We start from the raw sequence: 15,174 nt of genomic DNA, 5'->3' as shown, positions 1-15,174 counted from the left end.
GGCACTTTTCTTCAGAGGAACTGGTGTCGATAGTTCAGAGATCAGTTGTAATCCCTGGAAATCTCCAGGCCCCACCTGGAGTCCAGCAGCCCTGTGCTTGGAACCACTTTTTAGGAATCTGATGGGAGTTTGAGTTCATGCAAGATCTCATGCCAGCTCTAGTGTGAAGCATGAAACAGTGATAGCTTAAAAAGAAATAAGGCACCTACTGCAGAGAAGATAGGAACACATCTGCTGTTACCTCTATGCATCACACTTTCATCACACCCTTCCACCAAGGAGGGGTGCTGAGCTCTGCTAGGGCAGACTGGGACATTAAATGGCTTACCAGTAGGCAAAGCTGAGCTATCCCTGTCACTCTGCAAGCAAGGACTTCAGGGGCCACTCAGTTGAGACCTGACCAGCAGCACTGATGATGTGCGTAAGTTCCCCCATTGCTTCCTCCCACACTCCTGCCATCTTTCCCCACAGTGCATGGACTGGGCAAGTGATAAGCTGAAACTGGTTATTATTGTGGCTGCAAACTCTGAGCCATTTGGCCCTGGAGGGTCTGGCATAGTTACTGGGGCTTGCCTTTGCTCATCACTGAGTGTTATGGCCTGCCAGGAAATTTCCCTGTGAGTTCAATGACCAATCTGCCCCTGGAGGTCAGGAGAGCATAGGAAGTCTTGCACATTACCCGCACAAGTTATTTCTTGCAAAGTGCTCATTTGAGGCTCTACATTCAAAGGCTGCTTCTTACAGCTTCCCCTCAATAATTCAGTTCAGTCTCTCACTTAGATGCTCTCTGCTATGCACAGTTATATATCATACTAATCTATTCTTAGGCTGGAGTCAGAGGGTAATTTTTAAGACAGCTGGAGGAAAGAAACAGGGACAATAAGGGTATGTGTGTGTGCAGGAAGGCCATTTGGCCTGGGTCTCAGAGGGTACATTTGGGATTGGGACATGGGAGTACATGATGTCAGTGACATTATCATATTTCCAATGTAAACCCAGAAGCAGGCCTGTAGGCAGGAAACGTTCCATGGGGGCTCCTGGGGAAAGTGGGAAGGGTCACCAAAATTAAAAATTTTAAAACCTCATGCACACTGGCTGGCCCCTGCCCCTGATGCAGGATCATCAGTCACTCCAAGATGCTTCATCCATGGAGGCCTCCCAACCCCCACCCTCATGGCCCACCTGCTGCCAGGTGGGAGGAAGGAAAAAAGAGGGCTGCCCTCAGGAGACCTCCGCTGTAACTGGAGGCCTGGAATGCCTATCAAAGGGAGTCTAGTGTTCACAACTTGTTTTATGTGCATCATGTGCTGCCATGTTTTATTTTTATTATGGCCTTAAAAGCTGAAAGTGATGCAGGCATCTCTGGGCCTCTGAAAGGGCCTGGTGGGATGATACATGTATTGCTACCCTTGATGCAGCCACACACTTCTTTTTTTGTCCAGGATAGGACTGGCCCTTTAACTTCCTGGGAAAATTCCTGATGAACTCCTACTCAGCCAGGGTGGTGTCAGCCAGCATCAAGCCAAGCCTCGGCCCTCTAGGCATGGATGCAGCCAAGCAGAAACAACAATGGGTGGAGATTCTTCCACTGCCTCCTCCCACACCACCTGTGGCCATTCAGCTCAGACGCTGTCCAGGGGTATCATAGGAGGAGGTAGCAGGAAATCCTTCACTTCTTGTCCTGATTGCCCTTGGCTGGGGCTGCAGATGCTCCTGGTCCATTTTAATGGCCCCGTTCATCTGCTTTCATCCCCTTGTTGTTTTTGACCATGCTGGTCTTGGAGGTTTTTAAATGCTTCAAAACCCTCTACAACCTGCTTGCTAAAAGTGGGATGAATCTATCCACCCTGAGCAATGATTCTTCTTGTGTCACTTTGAGCCTCTGGGAGGGGGAGTACTTTTGCCTGTCTCCCAGACAAATCCCTCTCCCTGCTTGGTCTTTTCACAGCTCTGCTCATTCTCTCCCCACCACCACCACAGCCACCCTCCAGACCCTCTAGCATTAGCACCCTCGCAAGTGCAACCTTTCCATTTATATCCCCTTTCTCTCCCAGCTCAGTATCACTGTGCTCAGCCCCAGTAATCTTGCTTGTTGATCCCTGAGACCAGATGGGCTTGGAGTGCTGCTATTAGGCAGGGATCAGGGCAGGAGGCTTGAAAATGAGCCTAATTCTGTGCGTGTGCACACAAAAACACAGCCCATCAGCCGGCAGATCCGCTCTTCTAACGGCACATGGTCGAGCTACTAACTGCACGCTGGAATGGAGGGAGGTGATTAGGAAGTGGGCAGATAAGTGCTTTCCATTTCAGCATCAGGCAGCCTCCCGTCTGCCTTCCCAGCAATTTCCATTCCTTGTGCCTGGAGAGGGCTTGACTGACCACATGAGGCTGTTCTGGTGACCCTGGCTTCTGGCTCTATTGGGGTCAAGTTCAGCTGCAAAAAGCCTCAACTAACAGTGGGCAAATCCCACAGGAGCCCTTGGCTGTACTTACAACCTACTCTCAGCAACCCAGGCTGCCTTTTTAGATGGCACAAGATGCCGCTCCACCTCCTAAGCATGAAAGGCAAGGCGGGAAAGGGACTGATGAAGGAGGGAGGGAAGGAAGTGTAAGAATGAGTCAGGGGCTCAAGGGAAGGAAGGTCTGATGAATTGAGTAACCCAGAGGTTATTACCATCTGCATGGTCAGTGACCAACCTTCCCTTCCAAAATGGGGCATGAACCCAGCTTGTTTGCTAACTGCCTTCCACTCTGATAGGTTTGTGAGGCTGGGAGATGAGAGAGAAGTACCCCAAGTGCTGCATTCCCTTATGGGCAGTAAGTGCGTTTGTGTGTGCACCCACGTGTGCATGCGCGTGCACATGCATTTATGCGTGCTGGGAAGCATCACTTCTCCTTCTGCCTGTGATAGTCACTCCCGACACTGAGTACAGGGATGAGTAGTCCGAGCAACCACCTCTTCCCAAAGACCTCCTGCAAGTTCTTTCGCCAGGGCCGAGGTCGCGGCACTGTCCCTTTCCGTGCTTGGTGTCGAGTTTGTCCTCGCAGGATCAATAGCATTTGGTGGCAACAGAAGCCGGCGCAGGCGAGTCCGATTCCCAGCCAGAGGTATAGCATGAGGATGACAAACATTTCTGAGCTGAGAAGAGCTCCTGCCGAACCACCACCAAAGGAGGGGGAAAGAGGGGAGAAAAATGTTTTATTAAAATTCTCACAACATTGTCCACCTGCATCCAGGAACAACCAAGCTATAGATTCCTGGAAATAAAGGGCTGTGCATGCAATACCTTTTTAAAGACTTATCAAAGTGGCTGTGTGAGTGTGAGCCAGGAGCATAGCAAATATTCATGAAGGTAAGTCCATTTGCTTCCCATACCCAATACCAGTTATGCAGACTGAATAGCCTGAATTCTTGTCAACAATACTGATTTACAAGGTACTGTCTGAAGTTCCCCACACAGCTAGACTAAACCAATGAGATGATGTACCCAGTTCTTGGAATTGGAGTGCTCAGTGTTGGGAAATACATTTAACTTGTATTCCAACACTCCATGTATGCGCTTCATGAGCTGTAAAGGAAGCAGTTGACACCATACACAGTATACTAGAAGATATTGGAGTAACCCATGAGAGAGATTGATTTACCTTTAGTGATTGACCTGTACTTGCTGCTTTATTCACATATAATTTATATCCTGCTATTCTCCCAAAAGCAGCTTACATCCTTTTCCTCTTCTGCATATTATTGTCACAGGCTGGTTAGGCTGAAAGAAAGTTCCTGGCCCAAGTTCATCCAGCACCATTCTGTAGCAGAGTGGGGATTCAAACCTGGTTCTCCAGATCCTAGTCCAACACTCTGGCTCACACTGCTTAAAAACAAGATTTAAAGCGCCCTCACCTGGATAGCCCAGGCATGCCCAAACTCGTCAGATCTCAGAAGCTAACCAACTCTGGCAAATACTTGGCTGGGAGACCTCCTTGGAATGCCAGCAGTTGGGAGGCAGGGGTAGGCTTTATTCAGCCACCTCTCTGGATGTCCTCCAAGCCCCCTGTAAGGGTCAGTCACCAGAGGTCACCATGACTTCCAGGTGCATGCACACACACATGCACATATAAAAATACAAAAAAAAATACATCTGAAAAAAGATAAATAGATTTAAAGCAGTGGTCCCCAACATGGTACCCCGGGGCACCATGGCACCTGTTGATGCATTTCCTGACATCCACTTGCATCTTCTCTAAAGCATCTGTTTCCCAAAGCAAAGAGCCAGTCCTGGCCTTCCTTTGTTTAATCAAAGTAGGAGGTATTATGGGAAAGTTCCTTCTAAGAAAGAGCCAACATGCACTCACTTTACAAATGATACCAGGGACCAGTACCTGGATAAATATGGAGTTTAAACTGTATATTCAGTTGTACATGTGTCAAATGGAACGTGAGAATTACTCAATGAATGTATTAAAATAAAGTGTACTGTGTACACAGATGGTATGTGCATTCATTTTAAAGAACAGGGCTATTGTAACTTGTGAACAGGGGTCACTGTATGATTTGAGGGAAGAATCTCTGTCCTGATTAAGGGTATGATAAAGTAGGAAGCTTTTATCGTGATTGTATTTAATTCCTCTCTTTGGGACTCTGCCCATTTTCAGAGATGCCAAACTATGACAGTTTGAGATTGAGATGTTAATTCCACCGTAAGCATGTGGGCTAGAGATTACTGCCAGGACTGGGTCTAGAGACAGTTGGCACATATATACTTGAACTAGGAATTGGTTCACTAGGCAAAATGAAATAGACCTTTGGTGTCTATTCTGACTGTGGCTGCCTCCTTCTGCTGATCATTCACGCGGGCATATGCTTTCTGCATTTGCAGTGGCACACCTCCACTAAGATCCATCATCTGTTGCATTCGCCCCATTTAGCCTGCATGATCAGCCTAATGTGTTGTATTCTGCTTACTCTACACACAGGTTTCCTTCTCCCATAATAACCTCCTGTTTCTTTTTTAATGGATCTCAAGTGCTTTTTTTTTAAGTGCTAAATTTGCACAAAACAAATCACATGCTCCTTTTATATAGTGCTAAATTTGCAGAGAGGAGGGTTGTGAAAACTGGGAAAAGACCTTAAAAAGATGTCCCTGTGTAAAACAGGTGGCTATATGAAAAAGCAGATGTAAGATCAAGCTGGAAGAAAGTTCTGTTTATGAGAAGCTAGCATTAAGGCAAGCACAGGTTTATTTTTAAAACATAGTTAGATGACCCTGAAAAACACTGAGAGGAAGGGGCAGGGAAAACTGGGACAGAAAGCACTTAGAAGTTAGTGCCAAACAATGCTAGAGATAAAGGACATCACAGTAAAGTTGTTATGTCTTTGGAAAGATGCTAATATCCCTATTCAGACAGGGCAAATCTCAAGTGCTTTTTGTTCGAGCTATTAATATTGTTTATTAGAATGACAGGAAATCAGTCAGGGAAGATGTGCCATCAGAAGAAACTTTGGGGGTTCTCCCCACAATAACACTGTTCATGGATTCTCAAGTGACATGACTTGTATCTAGAGGCACATATTCCTCCTTACAATTCATACAGTGGGCTGAAACACTTTGCACTTAATTCTGAAAATAATGTATTTTTTTCATTTATTCTAATTAATAGGGTATTCTTTTTATGCAATATAAATTCACTGTAATGAAAGCTGTGTCCTTACTTGGAACGATCAAGCTACAAGGGACAGTTTCAGTTTCACATGTTTTTAGACAAGTCTTGTGCAGAATGAATCTCACACAGACTGGGATCCAGTATCCAACAACACATGCTAAAGTCTGGGGTTTGCAGTTCTCAAACAGCAGCCATCTCTGCTGTGTGGAACCATTTGTGAAAAGCAGGGGGATTTTCAAAAGCAGTTCAAGGTCACTTTTTTTTACTCCTGAGTTTTTAGTTTTTGGAGGCTACTTCTCAAAGTCCAAAAAGGGTTAAAATCCATTGGAGTATGCCCAACCTCTCAAGCACACTTTAAATAGATTTTTGGACCTCAGACTGTCTGTTTTAGAGTATAGTTTGAAATAAATTCTGTTTTCTTTGCTTTCAGAGAAGCATCCTCAGTTCTCTGATACAGACTTTATTGGCTTATATATTTCTGGAAAACAGTACTGATGTAATTGAGATGAGGCCAATTATACCACTTTTCCAAGTGACGCTAGATCTTGAACGTTGTTACCTTGACCCAGAGAAACATACACCTTGCACAAAGGAACATGCACACACAGATCCTCTATGAGGATGAGCAGGGCAGCTGTTACAGGCAAGAAAATCCTTTGCGTGTTGGAACTTCCTCACTGGTAAGAGAATACTGGCCTAGGGCAATAGAGATGAGAATTGCCTTTTGATTTTGATCAGTTTCCCATGTAGCAATATAGCTTAACTGCAACTACATTCTGAACTGTCATCCTTCTGAGCCTGGTCTGATGTTCTTCTGTACAGTGCGAGTTAAGGACTTGCAGGGCTTGTGGTGACAGTGAGACATTGAGCGGGGGCACCAATGGAACTTTAGATAAATGAGGTTCTGAGGGTTCTGCTGTAGATACTATTTAAAGTTTTCAGCAATGTTCATCACAGTACTTACATAACTATCAAACCCTGCATAGGTAAGTCCTTCAGGGTTTTCTAGAGACCTTTTGAATGTTTCTATTTTAACCTGAACATGATGTTGCCAAGAGGATCTTGATACAAAAGGTCAGTGTGATTCTCATCTCACTCTATCAATAAGAACCCTTGGAGAATTATACTAAGAAAACCTAAATATAGAGAAAGTGGGCAGTGAATTAGTTTGCAAAATCATGGAGATGTTTGTTAGCAGATTAAAAGAAGCACAGTTTGGGGTCTGGTGATTGTTAGTTTATGTTAATTGGGCTGCATCAAAAAGGGGGCAATACAAGTCAGAATAGCAGACTGATGTCTATGTCATTAGGTGTAGTGCCATAAATAAGAGTCTGACCACTTTCTCTATATTTAGGACTGTTTGCCATTCCATCCTATTGCCTGATGAAGTGTGCTTCTAGCACACAAAAGCTTACATTCTGAATAAAACTTTATTGGTCTTAAAGGTGCCATTTGACTCCTACTTTGTTCTATTGCTTCACACCAACACGGCTGCCCTCTTGGATTGATCTACTAAGAAAACCTGTTTCAGCAGGGAAAGCTAGAGAGTTCCTCCCCATTCCTTCCCAGGTTCTACATAAGAAATTAACAAATCTTTCAGTTCCCCTCACCCATATATAAAGACTGTAACTACAACGGTTTCTTCAGGTTCAGATTCATATCAGTTCCTAGTGTTGGCTCAATGGGAAAATCTATAAGAGGAGCAGATGAACATCTCACTTGCATCTGTGGACCATCAACCAATACTTTCAAGCAGCCCACCAGTACAGCAGCAATAGCTTTCCTTCAACCCCTCTCCTCAGTCACTGGCATTCAGAGCTATATTGTCACTGTTCACAGAGACTCCATGTGGCAAGCTTGGCTAATATCTGTGTTTTCCATGAATTTTTAAATCCTTTTAAAAAGCCATCCCAGTTAGTGGCCACCCACAACAGCTTGGAATTTTTAAAAATAATATACACAGCTGTTTATTCCAAGATTCTCCTGTAAATTTGAACAAGTCATTCTGGAGAGCCGTTCACCATTGCTTTCTAAATTCAGTATCATTCTTCTATCCTTGTCAGGTCCCATTAGTTTCAGCAGGCGTCATGAACTTAAAAGAGTGAGAAACAGATCTGGCTCCTTGGAAAGTGAAGCACAAGCATACCTAATTTCTCTGCTGTGAGACGGACTTGAAAGAGTGGATTGGACATCTGGAGAGAAACATTAATTGGAAGCCCTCTCAGCGCTGAGGCTCTGGTGGCAGATGCACAGACAGTTTGCCAGGAAAGACTGTGAGCTCAATTTGGGGTCATCTTTATAATAGTCACCAGCAGGGAAGAGCTGAATCCTTTGTTTCCTCTTTCCAAGTGTAACCTCTTTCCTAAACCACTTACTCAAAAATAAGAACAGTTTCTTAATCTCTTGCTTGGAGTAAGCAAATAAACAGCAGAGAATTTTATGTCGATGATTCATTCTGAACAAAGTTGGCAACAGATGAGCTGAATATAAGGCAGCTCTCTCTCTCTCTCTCTCTCTCTCTCTCTCTCTCTCTCTCTCTCTCTCTCTCTCTCTCTCTCTCTCTCTCTCTCACACACACACACAGATACACAAACACACACATACAGCTCCCATCTCTGAATCTGCTTTTCTTCCAGAAGGATATGAGGCAATATCATGATTATAAAAGTACTATTATAGGGGCCGCTTTTGTCAGAAATGCTGTGTCATGCTGGCAATGCTTGGGGATACCCGCATGGATTTGTAATCTACTCCAGCCTACCTAAACTATAATTCCTCAGGCCACAAGAAATCAGTTCCAGTAGGGCGTGCTGTGATGGATGGACTGACATAAAAGAAAGCCATATAATCTCTCTCCCCCTCAGGCCATTTCCTATCTCAAATGTAATGGGAGAAAGAGTCAAGAGGGGAAAGAAGATGTCTCATGGTGAAATTTTGCTACTCTTGATGTCATTAGATATGGTCTTAAACTTAAGCAGCCTCCAAAATCATGCCACTGGACTGAGCAGCACTTGAATTAATGCCCTGACTTCCCAGATATCAGAATGAATGAAGGGCAGTACTACTGCCCCACCCCCACACACAACCACACTATCAACATGATCAAGGTTTAACTCATGGGAGGATTGATGAAGAATGAACCACAGAACCAGGTCAAGATAGGTGGTACCGATATGAGTCCGTCTGTAGCAGTAGAAAGCAGCAAGCTTCCAGTAGCACCTTAAATACAAACAAAATTTGTGGTAGGGTAGGAGCTTTTCTGAGTCATTGCTCACTTCTTCAGATACCAGATTATTTGAAGATTATCTGAAGACGTAAGCATTGATTTACAAAAGCTGCTACCATGCCAAAAAAATTGTTTGTCTTTAAGGTGCTACTGGACTCTTGCTCTTTTCTACTGCCATAGAATCAGCTACAATCCCTGATAAGTTTACTACCACTTCTTCTTCCTCTTCTTCGTCTTCTTCCCCATTTTGTAATGCTGAGCACTGTCCAAATATCAGAATGAACCTGGCAAGCTGTTAGTTTAAGAAATTGATCCAACTTTTGTTTGTTTTTTTTTAAAAAAAACCCTCCTTGGAGTAAAGAACATTCTAAAAATAAAATTGCAGGAAGGAGGCTGCCTTTACATAGCTGTCCAAGTCTATTGATGTTTGTGAGCTTATCACCTCAACAAATTCACCCTACTAGCTAAAAACCAAGCTGCATTCATTTATCTTTAATCATTACAAACAGTAAAGATTTTTTTTTTGTAATGAAAACAGATTACAGTCAACTTGCCTGTGGATCATCTAAATCTCCATGACCTTTCTCCAATCCTTCCTTGCCTGTTCAGGGCTAACAGCAGCTTCCTTTAAAGTACTTTAGTCAGTAAACTAAGGGAACACAATATGTTTAGGTGGTTGGTAAAGAAATCTCATTTTTATACACCTACTTTTAGGGTGTTGTGTGCATATGAGTGTACACAGATTGTTTTCAGTGGACCTCATTTTGACTTTTGATATAGAGAACAATGGCTAGAGTTGTTTGAACAAGGAGGAACTAGAAGCTGAGCAGAGGCTAAGGGGCTGTGTGGGAAGAAGGCAAAAAGTGTGGTGATCAAAGCAACATGACAGCAGGGCCTATTGGTTTGTGGCTACAAAGGTCAGAGTTGAAATTTGGTTTCACACTTCCTCCTCAGAGCCCTTCCTAGCCTTGCATCATTGGGCCCATCAGATTGATCTTGCTTCTCTCCCTTTGCTAAGAGGCACAAACTAAGCAAAGCTTAAAACAACTGTTTACTGATATTGATTTTCTATATATGCTGTTCCTACATTTGCCGTAGGAAGAGATGTGATGCTTGGAATGGGGAAGCAGCTGAAGTCCAGGTCAATGGAAAGAATTGGAAAGCAATGCCACCCTTCTCTGTGTAGGAAATAATAATAATAAATTTTAAAAACCATTCCACCATCTTTCATTTCACACTAAACCTTTTACATAGATGACATCCTTGGACCGGTTCTCCTTGACTCACCCTCAGGAATTGCTTTTCTTAGAACCTAATAAATTATAAATAGGCAGCACTGGCTGTAGCCTGGAGTAGGTCTTAACCTCCATTGCAAGATGGCCTTTGTTCAGCATGCTGATTTGAGATGGCTCAGTCAAAGCACAGAGCCATTCCAATTAACTTCATGAAGAAAAGTAGGAGGTATCTTCAGACCTGCATAGAGTTCCCCACCCTTCCACCCATAGCAATATTGGCTGGGATTTTTTTAACCAAGAGAGATCAGGTGAAAGGGAAATGCAGAGGATGAAGCCAAAACATCCCTTTCCATTAAAGAGGAGGATACTTACCTGAGAAGAACTGGCTGATGGAATGAGGCAGGAGAGTAAGGAAAGCCAAAGGATTGGCAAAGGATGTTGAGAGCACAGCTGAAATGTAAGCCACCCCAGCCACAAGGGAATCAAGGCAAGCCAAAGAGGTGTACAGGCAGAACATGATGAAGTTCCGCATGTTCCTGCTACCAATGCAGTTTCCTGTGAAGAAACAGTGATGGTCATGCCTTTGAGTTACTCTGGCACATAGTCTACAAAAGTGTGTGCCGGGCAAAGCTGCACCAGGGGTTCTGCTTCCATCTGGACAGTCAGGCACTGCTTCACCTCCTGGGCCTGAGTTCGAGCCTTTGCTGAGATCCTCGGGCGAGTTTTGTATCACCAAGATGTAGTTGCCCAGAGCATTGGCTGAGAGGAAGAGGAAGAGGGCTCCATGCAGCAGAGCGGAGGAGAACAGCGGGGTGGCAGAAGGGTCTTTAAACATGCTGGGGATGAAGAGGAAGGTCTGGAGGATGAAGGTCACTGCAGAGATGCACAGGAAGTAGGCTGGAGCCACCACATTGAGGAACCTGAGAACTAGCATGGTAGGTTACATTCCTGCAGGTGAGAGCAAGGAGAGAAGTATCACCACCCAGCCCTTGTAAGGCTTGCTCCTTCCATGTCCCACCCCAGGATTCCCCCACCCTTCCCCTCCTCTGCTCCTGTCTCTCAGTGTCAGGCCATCCCCTGGCCCGGCTTCACTCCCCCCTCCAATGCAAGCCCCACCCCCACTTCGCTGCTGGAAACAAACTCCAAGGAGCAGGCTGGCTCTTCACTCTCCCAGCTTCGGGTCTGGCTCTGGGGAACCCGCCGCCAGGCTGCCCCCGGCACGCCTGGGTCTCTGCAGTCTCCGGAGAGTCCCCCTTGGGCTGGCCGGTCTGCGGGAACCAACCAAACTGGCCCAGCCGCTTCTCAACTCAGGAGTTCCTATCAGATGGAGGATCATCCATTGACCATTACGATGTTCTTGCTTGACAGGCTGGGGCGGGGTGGGGGTGGGGAGAAGCAGGGTGGTAGTTTTAGTCCACCGCAATACGGATGGAAAGCAGGGCTCTCGTTTCTCCTTTGGAGCCAGCCACGCACCGGCAGATTACCTCCACGGTCCTTGTCCTGACATGCACCTCACAAGGAAATACACGGAACAGCTGCTGAAGTGCTGCTCCAGCGGCGCCTAAGGAACTCCGCAACGGAGCCCCTGCCTGTGCGTGTCTCTCTGTGTGTTTCTCTTTGCCTGCCTCTCCCTGTGAGTCTGCCTGGCATCGCTGTGCAGTCAATGCACATTATCAAATAAAGCAGTCAAACATTCCCTCCCACCCACCCCCGCCCCCGACACTGGGGCGCACACAGACACCCAAACATGGAGGTGTTCCCTCAACGCTACGACACCCCTCCCCCCTTCCCCATCCCCTTCAGCACAGCCTCTCTACGTTTGGTTTTCTCTTCCGAAACAAATCCAGGCACGACGCGCACTTGAAAAGGATTTGGGTCTTGTTTTTAATTACAGGAAATGATAGCAAACGGAGCAGTCGGTTCTAGCAGCAGCAGCAGCAGCAGCAGCCGCGGCTTCCCTCCTCCTTCCCTCCCTCGCGGCTGTCCACAGTGGAAGGCAAACTTAAGAGCTGGCTTCTTAGGGGAGGGCGACTGCCCTTTGCGCTGCCACGATCGGGTAGCCGCTGAGAACTTTTTTGTGCCTGCGCTTCAGTCCTGCTGGCAGGTGACTTCGGGAGAGACCTTCCCGCCTCTGCTCAGTCACTTTCCCCAGAGTGGTCTGCAACTGCTAGACCCTCGCAATAACCTTGAAATCCCCTTGTCTGCTGCCTCGGGGGCTCGCCCCGGTCTCCCATTTACCTGGAGACTGGGGGGGATGATGAAAAGAAGCCGCTGTCCCTTCAGCACCGGCCTCCCTGCGCGTCGCGGAGCCTCCAGCCAGCTGCTGTCTTTCTTTTCTTTTTTTTCCCTCAGCAGCAGCGGCAACGTGAACAGCAGAGGCGCTGAGGCAGCTCCGGTTAGCAGTAGCACCGCTATACCACCAGCCGCGCAGGGCTCAATGGGGAGCCCGCCCTTCCTTCCTGGGCCCGGCAGGATCCGCCTTCGCTTTCATAGGGGAGCTGTCCGCCCCTTCAGCACCTCGAAGGGGGAATCGTCTGGGGAGCTCTACCGGGAGCTGTCCCTTCAGCACCACCAAGAGCTGCTCCCTTAAATCGCGGGAAATAAGAGCCATGCCTGGGCATCCTACGGCGATGCACCTTTACCTACGGGTCCCCCCAGCCAGCCTCACCTGCAGAAGCCACGGCCACCTCCTTCTGAAGGCTGCAGAAAGTCATATAGCGATCCTTCGAGTGCAGGAGGAAAAAACTGATCACCCACCTCTATTCTCAACTATCTCCTGCTCCCTCCTGGTACAACAGTTGGATGCTCTTCGACAGCTGCCAGGTGCCGCCACCCCACCCCCTCCCAGTTCCCAGTAACTCAAAGGATATGTCACAAAGTAAAGATCAGAAAGTCTGAGGAGGTCTGATTGTGTCCTTTAGATGTAAGTAAAATCCAGAGCCGCAGACTGAGTATTTTAACATGAAGTGGGGGAATAAATTGCAAACTACGTTTTTATGCATGTGGGGTTTTAACAAGGAGCTGGGTTCTTTCTTAACTAGAAACAGATGAAGAAAAAGAAGACAAGGAATGGGGAGGGGGAAGGGGAATGAAAATGAATTCTGTTTCCTTTCCATCTTTATAACTCTACACAAATAGCATATTCTGGAACTATCTACTTGATTGGTCAAAGGTTTTCACTAACACCTACTGAGCACTGCTTAAACAGTATCTATAGAACAGTAACACAGCACTACTAACTCAGAAGAGTGCATGGTTGTGATGCATGCCTCCTTCCCTAGACACATTAACATTTATTTTGCTTCAAGCTGGCTGATGTAGCATTGCCTGGGACCATGCAGTATAAACAGTTCAGTTTGCAGACCACTGAGAAAAGACCTTTAAGTCGCAGCTGTTCTCTTGCTTTGGTTCTGGATTCTGGCCCCTGGATCCCATTCAATGTGTGGTGGCACATGGTGATGTTTGTTTTGGGTGATGAATTTCAATACAGTCCTGGGGCTGCTGCTGATGTCAGTATGCTATGAGACTTAGGCTTAATAGGGGGGAGTGGGTATGAGCCCCTCAGTTACACATTTTTAGGGAGAGTCTTAGAGATAGCCTTATTCCTCTGAGCTTAATTTGGAATTGGATCTAGGAAAACAGATCTATTTGAAGGGGGGGCTGGGAACTCAGTAACCACTATTTTTTTAAACAGCTTGGGATTGTGTGCTTGAGAAACTCATGGTGCTCCCAATGACATCATCAATAACATAATTTCCAAATGCTACTTCATCCTCCTTTTCTTCTCCTCCTTTTCACCAACCCACTTACCTGGCTGTTTACAGCAGCTTCATCAGGCTGGTGGTGCTTGCTGTCAGCTAGCCAGTTGGCAAACAGAGAATCTCTGCCTCCTCCCATCCTGCCCTTCCTTTCCCCCTTCTTCTCCACGATGCATCTGAAGCACTGTGTGCCCTGGGAAATGTAGTCCTCGGGGTGGCAGATATCATAAGGCATTGGCAAGCACTGCAGGAAATGGAGTTTTTAGGGAGGAATGGGAGCAAGGGAAGATCTTCTGTGGTTCAGATGTACAATCAGAATTCAGGGCTCTAATGCTCACTTTCTTAATGAAGTCAAACATTACAAGTTGCCAAGACTTGCCCATGGAATAGAAGTCTGGGTGGCATCTGCAAGTCCATAACTATAGTTATCTCATTTCCAAATAAAATTGGGGTGGGAGAGAATTTCCCCTTACTCCCTCATTTACTGCAAAGCACCTCCATCTTCCCTTTCTGTTTGTGCGCGTCATTTTACTTTCCTTCTTTACAACAAGTTCTAGAGCAAGTGCCTACAGACTGCCCTGTGAGGTGTGACCAGCAGCTTCCCTCATGGCCTTTAAGAGTATAGTGAAAACATTGAGGCTTTGGTTTGTCTTAGACTTGCTCAGATCAAAGTCTGATACAAACGCTTGGGTTAGAGGTTGCAAGTTGTTTTCTTTTTTATAAAAAATACTATTTTTAGGTATATCCTGCCCCACTCAACCCTTGAAGGTTCAACCCTGTGTATTTATTGTATTCTGAATTCCTTTTCATTGGTTGCATGACTACTTTTATATTTGTGTGAGCTGCCTTAGGGCCAAAAAATGAAAGAACCATATCTGAACTATTCAATAAGTAAAGAACTAAGTACCAAATAAACCCTGGTGTCTGTTAAGCAGGAGGCTGGCCACACATTGTCTGAAGTGCATAGGAATGTATCTGATAATGTGAGCTCATGACAACAATTGTCACAATAAATCTGTTTTATAATGCTCTATAAGACTCCTTTTTCCTTCCATATACTTATGCCACCTCCTCTGCCCTGTTACAGTTTCAGTATTGACTCACAGCTTCTGTATGCAGGAGTTCCTCCATGAATTACTCTATACAAATAAGGCATCTAAACAGATATGCCTAACCCAGCTGTATTATAGGCTTTTGTGCTCCAGTCAAGCACGAACATCCTAAGCACAAACATCTCACTCAGTGACTCACTGATAAATGGATGATAACCTGCCTTCAGTGTTGTGTTGGAGGAGAC

The 15,174-nt window shown here is 45.8% G+C and overlaps 1 protein-coding gene across 1 annotated transcript; it reads right to left on the bottom strand.

Moving 5' to 3' along the window:
* Positions 1 to 2,831: 2,831 nt before the first annotated feature.
* On the bottom strand, positions 2,832 to 11,072 carry ZDHHC22 (zinc finger DHHC-type palmitoyltransferase 22). The gene is made up of 2 exons (XM_060262151.1): positions 10,492 to 11,072; positions 2,832 to 3,152 (listed from the first exon to the last, which is right to left on the bottom strand). The coding sequence occupies exons 1-2, from the start codon at positions 11,051 to 11,053 to the stop codon at positions 2,887 to 2,889; spliced, it is 828 nt and encodes a 275-aa protein (XP_060118134.1). The 5' UTR covers positions 11,054 to 11,072; the 3' UTR covers positions 2,832 to 2,886.
* Between the last annotated feature and the right edge of the window lie 4,102 nt (positions 11,073 to 15,174).

This window comes from Heteronotia binoei, chromosome 21, assembly GCF_032191835.1.
Source record: "Heteronotia binoei isolate CCM8104 ecotype False Entrance Well chromosome 21, APGP_CSIRO_Hbin_v1, whole genome shotgun sequence".
NCBI lineage: Eukaryota > Metazoa > Chordata > Lepidosauria > Squamata > Gekkonidae > Heteronotia > Heteronotia binoei.
This window is presented reverse-complemented; position numbering and strand designations above follow the sequence as displayed.

What these genes read in the sequence shown, in the direction of transcription:
- ZDHHC22 (XM_060262151.1), bottom strand. Translation starts at nt 11,053, where the DNA reads ATGCTAGTTCTCAGGTTCCTCAATGTGGTGGCTCCAGCCTACTTCCTG. An exon ending in CATCAGCCAGTTCTTCTCAG is followed by an intron (nt 3,153 to 10,491) that starts GTAAGTATCCTC and finishes GTGGTTCGGCAG; the next exon opens with GAGCTCTTCTCAGCTCAGAA.